The 11,439-nt window shown below is 35.6% G+C and overlaps 1 protein-coding gene across 5 annotated transcripts in view; it reads left to right on the top strand.

Moving 5' to 3' along the window:
* The window catches only part of GTDC1 (glycosyltransferase like domain containing 1), a 383,969-nt gene extending 375,503 nt beyond the window's left edge, over positions 1-8,466 (top strand). For all 5 annotated transcript variants that reach the window (XM_082841772.1, XM_082841768.1, XM_082841769.1 and 2 more), the window contains 3 exons: positions 1,253-1,323; positions 2,028-2,119; positions 7,158-8,466. In XM_082841772.1, the coding sequence (XP_082697898.1) occupies positions 1,253-1,323; positions 2,028-2,119; positions 7,158-7,241 (247 nt within the window). In that variant the 3' untranslated portion in view covers positions 7,242-8,466. The remainder of the gene's footprint in view (positions 1-1,252; positions 1,324-2,027; positions 2,120-7,157) is intronic.
* Positions 8,467-11,439: the final 2,973 nt, after the last annotated feature.

Genomic DNA, 11,439 nt, shown 5'->3' with positions numbered 1-11,439 from the left:
TAGTTTGGATTTTGAAATTAATCATTGGTAACTAGATCCTGTGCCTTTCCACTGTGTTATCTGGTAACTGCTAGCAGTTCTTAAGCAAAACTTTGAACTCAGTGTTTTTCCAAACTTTGCAGCTCAAAGTAAATACTTTTCATTTAAACTAATTTCAGTTATAAAATAGGGAAAACATCACCCACTTAAAAACAGCTTAAATTGCATGTACTTTGTCGCTGTAAATAAACAAGGTAAACATTGACATAACTTCAAACTATTCTTGGGTTGAAAAAAATCTGCAGTTCAAAATAAAATTCTGCCTTTGGTCAACATTTTGGATGCAATTCAAAGTTTCTCATAAAATAAACATATTTTAAAGAGTGTTTTGAATTTCACTGCATAATTCCTAGCCAACAGAAATTACAGTGGTATCTTTAAGGTTTATTGTATGTCAGATCAATAGCCATTATGCAGGGCTAACACAGCCATCAAGATGCAATACCTTTCTTGTACTTAACCCTTACCGCTATGACATGAAGAAAAACTTCCTATAGGTAGGTGGTCCCTGGGGAAATCCTCTCACAAAGTGAAACTTTCTTGTTTCTTTGTTTAATAATAGCAGTATTCTTTTTGGATAAAATGGAAAATGAGCTGAATTTTGAGTCAAGAAAGCAAAATAGTCATTAAGGTAATCTTCATGAGAGTTTTTCAGTAAAAGGGGGGAATAGTTCTATATCCTGCCTAATAAGTAACTATTCTGAAGCTTTAGCTTAAAATGAAAATGCCCCATCACAACAGATTGTAAATTTTTTTCTGATGCTTTTAAAAGTGCCTCGATGATTTCTACAGCTACAGTGTTAAAGTATTTGCTATTTTATTTAAACATTTTGAAAAATGAACATTCTGGGGCTTTGCAGCATTATTAAGAAAAGCTGTCCATACTTTACCATGTTGTTACATGTGTTTATCTGCTGATTATAAAATGTGTTAAACAGTATTTTAAAAACAAAAAAAAAAAATGCAGAGCTGCGCTTTGATTAATTCAGTGAACAAAACATATGCTGTTGGTTCTGTTCTATGAAATTCATATATGATTAATAAAATCTTTTAAAAGAGCAACTTTGGCTTTTCGGATTGTGCTGCCGACCATATTCTTCATCCCAGTTAACTCTGGGCTCATACTGTTAACTTAGACAAACAAAACCACTTTCTGGTTCTGATGGTAATGTCTTTTTAATATATTTTTATCCTCTTCCTAAAATTTCTTTAGGTTGGAAGCTGTGTATTGTGGTTGTTACCCACTCTGTCCCAAAGATTTGGTTTATCCCGAAATATTTCCAGGTAGCTGCTTTAATGTACTTTCATCTTTGTTGAGATTTAATACATGATTCATGCTAAATTAGAAAGTTTGAAAATAAACTTAGGCAGGAGCAATTGTTTATTTGGCAAGTCAACATGTTAGTGTTAAGGAAAATTTTATGTGTTTTAATACATTAGAGTAAGCTTATATTTACCATCTGTTCTTTTAAGATAACAAAAAAGCAAGTTTTCAAATAGCATTCTTCATTGTTAGCATACACATCCCATAATGATGGATTTTTATAAGCAGGTCAGTGTTGCTGCAATTGCTTACAGATTTTTTTTTTAATGATATACACAGAGAAAAACTGAGGACTGAAAGTCACACCAAATTATTTCAACAATTGACTAGTTAATAATATGCAACTGTTGTACAGGGTACATACGGCTGTCGTACTAGTTCTTTGAAAAAATTCTCATCACTAAATATATCACATATGCATTGTGTTACATTAGAATAATGTATTTTAATCACCCAAAGGAGATGTCTAAACAGCACAACTACACAGTCTTATTTAGCATTAAACATCCTTGTGAGCTGAGGTAACCTTATAAAATCATGCTTAAATAATGTAAAACACGAGGCGGCACAGAGCAATATGCATTTTTAATTAGTAAAGTGACTAATATCAAGTGTGTGCTTTGAGGTTTTTGTTTCATTAAAAATGTATCTGTTTTTCCTGCAGCTGAATATCTGTATTCTACACCTGAACAGCTTTCAAAAAGGCTCCAGAATTTCTGCAAGAGACCAGATATTGTAAGAAAACATCTCTATAAGGTAGTTATTGAGAAGAGATTTACGTGGTATAAATGCCATATTGAAGTACAAAGAAAAGTCTTAAAAAAAAAAACATTTAATTAACATACTAATGTTTAAAGGAAACATGCTAGGGAGGGATATTAGTTGTTACACTAACAAGGATTAATTAAACTGGATGCTAGTTGTATTAACCTAGGCCTTATGAAATACGTGCACTTAATGCACAGTACATGCTTTTTTTTTTATTTATTGTTTTCTAAGATGACTGTCCTTTACATTTAGCCCCAAGAGGCTTATAAAAATGAACCTGGATTAATGTAACTCATTAGTTTAAAAGGAAGTAAAGGAAAGATTCTACAATTATACTAATGAGGATAAGCCTTTCTTCCCATCAGAATGAAATCTTCAGTCCTCAAAAATTCAGGTGAATGACATTCATGAAGTTTGGTGTTCATTTTTTTAACTACTTTGAAGATGATTTTCAAAGAATCAAATGTTTCCTTTGTCCAGTTTAGTAAAATTACATAAAAACCCTCAGTTTGTTTAGAATTAGACTCTCAGTATCCTCTCTGAATGACAAAGGCAAAAGGAAAAGAGTTTAAATAGCATCATCATTCAGTTCCCTCATTCATTATCTCTTTTCCCTTGTTTGAATCAAGAATTTTACATTGTTGAAATAACAACACAAAGAGACCCTACTAAAAGTCTAAGTAATTGAACTGGGACAAATCTGCTTTATGAGTTTTGAAGGTGGCTCTAGGCCATGAGTAATATACCTTTTTATATTCTTTGAATGTAGCAACTTCATTTTACATAAATCCAGTATAGTTTACAATCTAGCAGTTTTATAATCCAGCATATTTTAATTTTCCTGTGTTAATATATAACCTTCCTACATGAAATACAGTTCGCTGCCTTTTTTCTCTCCTTTCCCTTGTCATGGCCTAAAATACATATTTACATAGTGATACATCAAAACATGACTCTGTTTCTGCAGGAAACAGTTAAACTTCAAGAAAAAGGGAGAGAACCAAAAATGCAATTTAACACCCAATTTCAAGCTCATTATCTTTCATTGTCTATTAACTTGGCAATGGTTCAGAAGGTAGCTCATAATAGTTTAAAATGCTGACTGAACAGTTCCAGGCTTCAGTATTACTCCTTCAGTCAATACGATTGTATCGTATACATGGGAAGCTTCAAAGAGAAAACAGACTTCCAAGGTTGACATCCAGATTTCCTAATTTTGAAAGTTCAGTCGTGGTCTTGTTTGTGTAAAATATTAATTTAGTAGTTTCCCACGTGACAGACTATCAAAATGTGCAGATTATGAAAGTGAAGAAATAGAATAATATGTATTAACACAAGTGGATTCATTTTCTACATATGACACAAAGCTATTTTCAATGAGTTTACTGTTGAATTATTGATTTTTTTTTCCTTCTGGTGAATTTTTGGGCAATATTTTTTTCAGTTTTATTGAGATATAATTGACATACTGCACTGTATAAGTTTAAGGTGTGCAGCGTAATGACAGACATATATCGTGAAATGATTACCACCGCAAGTAGTTATCACCCATCACCACATATCGGTACAAAAAAGGGGGCAGGAAGGAATGTTTTTACCTTGTGATGAAAATGGTGAAGCATTGATAATTGTATTTCCACCATCAAAATTTATCCGTTTTTAATTTGGCTTCCAGGTAGGCCTTATTATTCCCTGTTATTTTGCATCTGCAAATCTTTAACCATTTCAAAAATTACTGCAACAGGTTGCTTTTAGTTACAATAAAAAACAAATCTCCAGTTGAAATATTTTAATATAGCTATTGCCGTAACATAGCTATAATTATTTATTTTACCAACAACTTCTGGAAAAACTTTGAAAGAATGTCAGCTTAGTGGTATGCTGTTAATATACCAAATTGTTCCTCCTATAGCTTAAAAGATAGCCTATACATTAAATATTTTTTCATGTTACTATGGTTTACATATATTTTTAGTCCACGCATCCTAAAATGGTCCAGCTCAAAGTTTTATAAATTAGTGTTTCACGCATAAGCCTTTATAAGAATATATATATGTAATTCCTTTTACATACTTTTTACCATGGATGTTTTTTTCTTATAAATCTATTATACACTTTAATATATGTCCTCATTCATAGATTTTGATGACATAATATCCAAAAATTCATCTCAAAAATTAATAAATTAGTCCAAGAAATAGAAGTAATCAAGAGCTTTATAATGCAATTGTCAGGACAAACTGGTAGAAATCACAGGAAGGACCACAGATCTAGTTGGGTTGTTGTAATAAGATTTAGAGCTAAAACAAAAAGAATGCCTGCTAAAACTTTATAATTAAGATATAATAAGTTACACTATTTTTTTACCTTATGCTTTATAAATATACACATATCAGGTAACATTTGCCCTCACTAAATACCAGAGAATTATTTCCCCCAAGGCAGCTTTTTGCCTACTTCTCTTATGCAATGGAAGAGACTTTTGTGTATACTATAAAGAGAGTGTTGGGGGGTTTTTTTAGATTTGTTCCCTTGGACAGTGCTGTTTTGCTTTTAAAAACATATGCTTCTAAGATCTAAAAGGATAGAATGTCACTGAATTCTTTAATTTGCTCCTTTTACATTTTTACACCTTACTCTCTTTTTCTGTTGTTAAAAGTTTACATTTTAAAATCATCTCAACTACTTACCATGTAGAGTTCACTTTAGGATAGGATTTTTCATATGGATTCACACTTAGAAATTTAATGACTAGAATAAGGCTACTAACACTTGGCTCTCTTCTCACTTGAGACATTATACTTTCAATATGAGTGAGAGTTTGGGGGCTATAACTTGAAGCAGGATTTGAAACAGAATGCTAGTAACTGAAAAGCAGAAACAGAATTTGATACTTTTTTTTTCTTAAAGTGACTCTTCCTACTACAGAACTCTGTGCCCATGACTTCTCACCTGAAATGGTTTCAGACTTGAAATGTTTAAATTCCTCACGTGCGTGCAAGTGTGTTCCCTTTATCTCTCCCTCTCTTTTGCTCTCTCTCTCTCTCTCTCTCTCACACACACACACACACATTTTTCTTAAAATATTTAAAGAAATACATGCAGAAACTGTTTCTTAATTATTTTAAAAACGATGTTCTGAATTTTTAAAAATCTAAAGCCATTTCTTAAAAAGTTTGCCACTAGGCTCAACCGTTGACTGCAGCTTTCTTGTACTTTCAGGACGCGTCCTTTTCTAAGTAGGTTAGACCCATTAGCCAAACACTTGCCACAGAGATAAAGTAGGTTTCACTTCATCTGGAATAGCGAGCTCTTTGATGACTCCTAAACCAAACTTGAACACAAGATTCGAGAAGTAATCATAAAGTAATCAGCCAAGGATTAACTTCTTACACTAACATCGGGCTTCCTTTTACAACCGAAGTAAGTCTAATACCGGGAAGTTGTAGTTTTTGGCTCATTTTGACTATGAGAATTTACTTCCCGAAAGTTCCCAACAATTATTTGAGATCGGTACTTTGTGCTTTTAGAGAAACTTTGATCATTATATTTTTAAATGCTTTAGAAGAAAATTTATGTTCACCCCCTTGTTACTGGTATTGAAAAATAGCACAAGAGTGCAAGTGGGGCAGTTGTATAAAATATATACTGCCCAGACTAACAGAATAGATTTTCATTCCCACGCTATGTTTCATTTAGTTTTATTTACAAAGTGAGAGATATTCTGTGTGGGAAAAAAAAAGAGATGCCATCCTTCCTTTGCTTTACGAGGGTAAACTGTAGTTTCTTAAGTTTTTTCAGATGATAGCAGCTGATTTTTATTTTGTTCTCCTCTTCAAGTTCTTCAACATTCCAGAAACCTTTATAACCTGCTGTTATTTGGAGGAGAGGGCAATTTTCAGATTTCTGCCTAAAAGTGATTCCAAACAATGCTTAAGCTTACAATTCAGACTCAGTGCCCAGAAAAGCCATTTGTGGTTTTGTCTTAATTATATCAGGCTATATCTCCCCGAACTACAGCCAAGCCACTTTAAGCTTCCTTCAAGAGACTGGTCACTTTATAGCCCCCTTTTAATTTGAGTTTCTACTCTAGGTGTGAATAAGGTGGTACTCACTAGTATTAACACGCCTCCAAAGTCATTACTTTTTTCCTTAAAAATGAACAGTTAAAAGCTCGTGATGTTTTTAGAACTTCTAAAATCTCTCATTTGCACCAGCACAATTTAAGGCAAATTCTCAGTCTCCATCTCCCTCCCTCCCCACTACTCTTCCCTCTCTCTTTCTTCACGTCTTTCCTTGATTTTGTTTTGGCTTGGTTTTTCCTTGATTTGTTTAAGTAAAATAAAAGCAAAAACTCTTTAGCACAATAGATATACTCGGGGTGATTAAGATCAGTTAGAGGTTTTGGCTGCTTCTTTTTCTCTGCTACTAATTTGTAGCCTGGCTGTAGGTGAACTTCTTGGCCTCTATATGATTCATCTGTAAACTTGGAAGAATTCTTTTTTCCTTAATTTTTAATAGCATTTTCCCCCTGAGGCCCTGCTATAATGAAATAATGAATATAAACCCGTTTGTAAACTTGAAGTGCTTTACAATTTCCATGTAACAGTAATGGCATTTCTCTTGTGCCTTCACCACTTAAAAGTAAAATTCACATCCGCAAAAACATGTATTAAGAGTGTTGTGTATCTTATGTTTATAAAAGTTAAAAGTTGGATGATAAACTTCTAATAGCTGTCATCCATAACATAAACCAGGAAATATGTGTGCAGTCAAATGTACCCATTTGCAAAAAAAAGGGGGTAGGCAGCTTTCCCCAATGATTGGAAATACAGTTACACTTTAAACCAATCAGAAACTGGGATTTCCTGAGGTGATGAAACTCGAGAACCATTTACTTGGTGGCTTTTTGAAGTCTAATTGATATAAATTATGCAAATTTGCAATATGAATTTTCAGCATGCTTTAGTCTTTCGGGTCGTTAATGCTTCCTCATTGCTTTCTCTTCTCTCCCTCCCCCTTACAGGGTGAAATAGCTCCTTTTTCTTGGGCAGCCCTACACGGTAAATTCAGGTCTCTGCTTACAGCAGAACCTAGGGAAGATTTGTGACAGATGGGGCTAAGTCACAAACTTGCAGCCTAAGGCAGAATCTGTAGAACTTTCCAGAGTGTGCCCATATTTACCTGATCAGAGAGAAAAGAAAATCTGCAGAGGAAGCTGAGCCTGGCTGCTTGTCATAGCTGACACAGAGCCATCTGCCACAAACCTGTGGCAGCTTCAGATCTCCCATCCCTGCCACCACCCCAACTCAAATTAAATACAGATTCCTAGAGACGTTATGATGGTTACACATGTCCTCGGCATCACATGGAGGAGACTGTTCAAAAAAAATATGTGGCCTGTTGTATAACCGCACTCATGTATCCCATATGTGATGCCACATTGAATTTCCGGTTGAATCCGTTTTTATCCTTTGTACTGGATGACATGGTGCCTGAATTCTTTCTTTTTGCCGACACGATGGCAGCCAAACTACAGCTTCAAACACTCTCACTTGGCTGGGTTTCTACCTAGGTTGCCAGGTTATCATCGGAGCCTTCTTGTGTCCTCAAAGGGCCACAGGGTCTGAAAGGAGGCTCAGAATGCTACCAACTAATTGGGCAGCCATCTCAGAAATGTTTGTGGGCAAAGGTCTGCTTTAGCACTTTTCTTTTAGCAAATTAATGACTCCCTGGCACAGGGGTTTTTAAGTGAAGGTATTAATAAGGGGTCTGGCAGGTATTCCCATGATTCACAGAGTTACATTTGCATTTAATTTATCTTAAAGAAAAGTTGCAAGATAAACAGCTGTAATTCAGACAAACATGGGAAATACACTAAGTGGGGCCATCTCATCCATAAAATGAACACTGAGATACTTGTTTTAATTTTTTTCCAGGGATAAAAATAGGGAAATTAAAATACTTCTAACAAAACCAGTAATTTTGATATAAATATCCGTCAGAAGTATTTGCATCCAGCTACAAATATAATCTTTTCAAGATAAATCACTTACGATTCCAATAGTCAAGCTGCTCTATTTGTTGATGTCAAGATGTTTCGAATGGCTAGATTGTAAAATAAATTTTTAATAAAGTGCCCACTGCAATTTTTAATTAACATATCTCATTTCAGTGTAAGGTGTGTACATCTATCTGTATGTTTCTCACTGAACACTTTCCTTGTGTCAGAGACAACGAATACAATTGTTTCTTTTCCGGATGAACAAGGATCTGTTTTGCAAATGTTTGTAAGATATTATGACATTTCCAAGATTTTCTTTGCATTCTGGAAAGCAGGAGGTAAACATTTGTAGTCATTAAGGTAGAGTCTGTTGATAAACCATCTTCTGTTTACTGGCAGGTAAATTGTAACTTTCCTAGCTTTTGAAATGAATAACTTCTCTAAGCTGTAGAGTGAGAAGCGGCCAGGGAGAGGGGGATAGACAAGGGCCAAGCCTGGCTCTCTGGCTTTCAGAAGGATTGAGTGGTCTAGCAGGCATCCGAGATAGAGTGGGCACTGGTTCAAAAGTCTAGTAGGGCCCATTTCACAGGTGCCAAAAGCGTAAGCAGGAAATAGATCAAGGTCAGGGGGCCAGAGAGAGTCCTCTGGATAGAGGCAGACTTGCAGGTCAGAGAAGGCAGCAGTTCAAGGCCCATGAGGTCAGGGAATTTAAAAGCAGGAAGAACGGGCTTCCCTGGTGGCACAGTGGTTGAGAATCCGCCTGCCGATGCAGGGGACGCGGGTTCGTGCCCTGGTCTGGAAGGATCCCATGTGCCGCGGAGCGGCTGGGCCCGTGAGCCATGGTCGCTGGGCCTGCGCGTCCGGAGCCTGTGCTCTTCAACGGGAGAGGCCACAGCAGTGAGAGGCCCGCGTACCGCAAAATAAAGAAATAAATAAATAAAAATAAAAGCAGGAAGAGTAAGAAGCAGGAACAACAAGCTCTGTCTTTGCACACAGTGAGAGCCATATGTGTGATGGACATCACAGCACTAGCCTTGAGTCCTCCTCCCGCTTTTGAGAAGGCACTGAACAAATTACCCCCAACCCATAAACAAAGAGCTCAGGAATTATTTGAGAAGTCCCTTCTGGTCTGAGACTGTGGAACTCGGAATCTATCAGTTATGCTCCTTTTGAGTGGAAAAGTTAAGATATAAATATGCCTAAGAGGTTCTTAAGACTATTCTCCTGAGCAGGGTTTATCATCTAAAGAGATGCTTCAGTTAGAAAGGTGCCCTATCATAGATGATGTCTCTCAAACAATATTACATGCTCACGGCCAAGAAACAGTGCTTAGTTTACTATGTTTTACTATCCTGCAAATAATGAGCTCACCATTTTATAGTGAACAAGATAGTACATGCACAACTATCCATATATGTTTTCTCACTAAGTGATGGGAAGACAACATGAATTACTGTTCAGATAGTGCATTGAAAACATTTAAATATTTGCCTGATTCTGGCAAACAAAATATTGCAAGTTAACTGTGTATGGAGGGTTTTTTTCCTACACCCATAAACTCAAATCAAATTTTGTCTTTAGCTGTGCCCAGCATTACTTCTGGAATAAAACTTTACATTAAGGTGGTCACTTCTTAAAACCATGCTGTCGGGTTTGGTATTAGTGCAAATAAGCAATAAAAAGTTTTGTAAATGTGTAATTCTTAACATTTGAAAAGATAACTGTATCTATGTATGTGCGTGTATGCTTTTCAACAGCCATGACATGGTGGCATGGAGGGTTATTAAGTAAGTTATCCCATATTTTGTTGAAGTCAGAGGATAATCAACGGTACAAGTTGACTATTTCCTGTTTCCCTTGCTTTCACTAAAGAGAGCAAACAGTCCCTTTGCTTCTTATTTTTAGTACGGTTGTTGAAAAAAAAATTTTTTTTGCGCATTCAATTCTGTTCATTTTATTCTTTTTAAATTAATCATTAAACCAATTTTAATCTTAAATGTCTTTAGAAGTCCGCCCATTATCAACCTTGATACAATGTCCAGAATGCTTGCCCTGAATTTACCTAATCTGTGTTTCTGGCTAGGGGTTTCTATAATATAAATAGAAGAGCATCTAGTTCTTAACTTACTCATTTATACCAGGTTAATCAGGAATAGGTCAAAAGACCTCTCCCCAAATGCTCCTGGTTTAACAAGCATCCTTCAAATACGGTTGAGTTTAAATGCCCTGCTCTAGCTCTCCGTTCTTCAGACATGCCACATAAAGATGGCAGCACAATCAGTAAGTCAGTGGAAACTCAGCCATAGAGGACTGCACAAATTCATTTCAACACCTTGAAATGCATCTGGAAGCAAAGATTTCATTTTATGTTGAAGGTGTTAATTATATTTGATATTTTTAAAAGTAAAATCTGTTTTTGAGAAAGCATCTGCTACCCAGAAATACTATGAGCCACAAAAAAATTTTCATTTAAGTCTCAAGATACTTTCTGTGGGTGATAGAATCAGTTTTCAAATGATAGTCCATGCTGTATTTTAATGTTGACATATTCTATGAGAGATATTCATATTCTTCTATTGACTATTGACAAGTATCACCCTGAGTGCCTTTCTGTTTCAGTGGAAAGCTGGAGAACATGTTTCATTTTAAAACTTGAATTCAGATACAGGACAACTGATGCTTCAATAACGTGCCCTCCCTTCAGAGTTATTCATTAAGATGTAATTGGGAAAGTTTAAAAACATGCAACAATTCTACATGATGCTCAAAGACATGTACATATGTGATTAAAGTATAACAAAAAACCTGGGAATTAACACCAAATTTGCAATAATGATTAAGTCAGAGGAGTGATGGTGGGAAGACCAGACATATAACTGGGAGAGGTGTGCTTACTGTACAGTTAATCTTAAGCTGGGTCATAGCACACAAAGGTTTATTTCTACCCTTTATGACTTTTTACATGTCTTAAATGTTATTATTGGATATACCTTTTGATAGGAGCTATAGATACTTTGGTCACCATGTATAATATAAGAGCTCTAAATACTTTGCTACCGCACCATTCTTAACATTTCTCGACTCTAAACTATTGATGGGGTCAGAAAACCATTTTTCTCCAGGCAGTGAAAGAAACTGCCCTAACCGCCAGTTTTGCATGAGAAGAGTTTCCTCTGCTTACCTGAAGCCAAGGACCTAAACTTGACCCTGAAACAAACCATACCTAGGAAGAAAAACTTGACTGTCTGTGGGTTCCTTTTTCCTGGGGCTGCTGGTCACCATTTCTAACTAATGCCTGTGGCGT

Source organism: Leucopleurus acutus (assembly GCF_964270905.1).
Source record: "Leucopleurus acutus genome assembly, chromosome: 6".
NCBI classification, from domain to species: Eukaryota; Metazoa; Chordata; class Mammalia; order Artiodactyla; family Delphinidae; genus Leucopleurus; species Leucopleurus acutus.
Note: the sequence above shows the minus strand (reverse complement) of the source record. Positions and strands in the feature narration are given on the sequence as shown.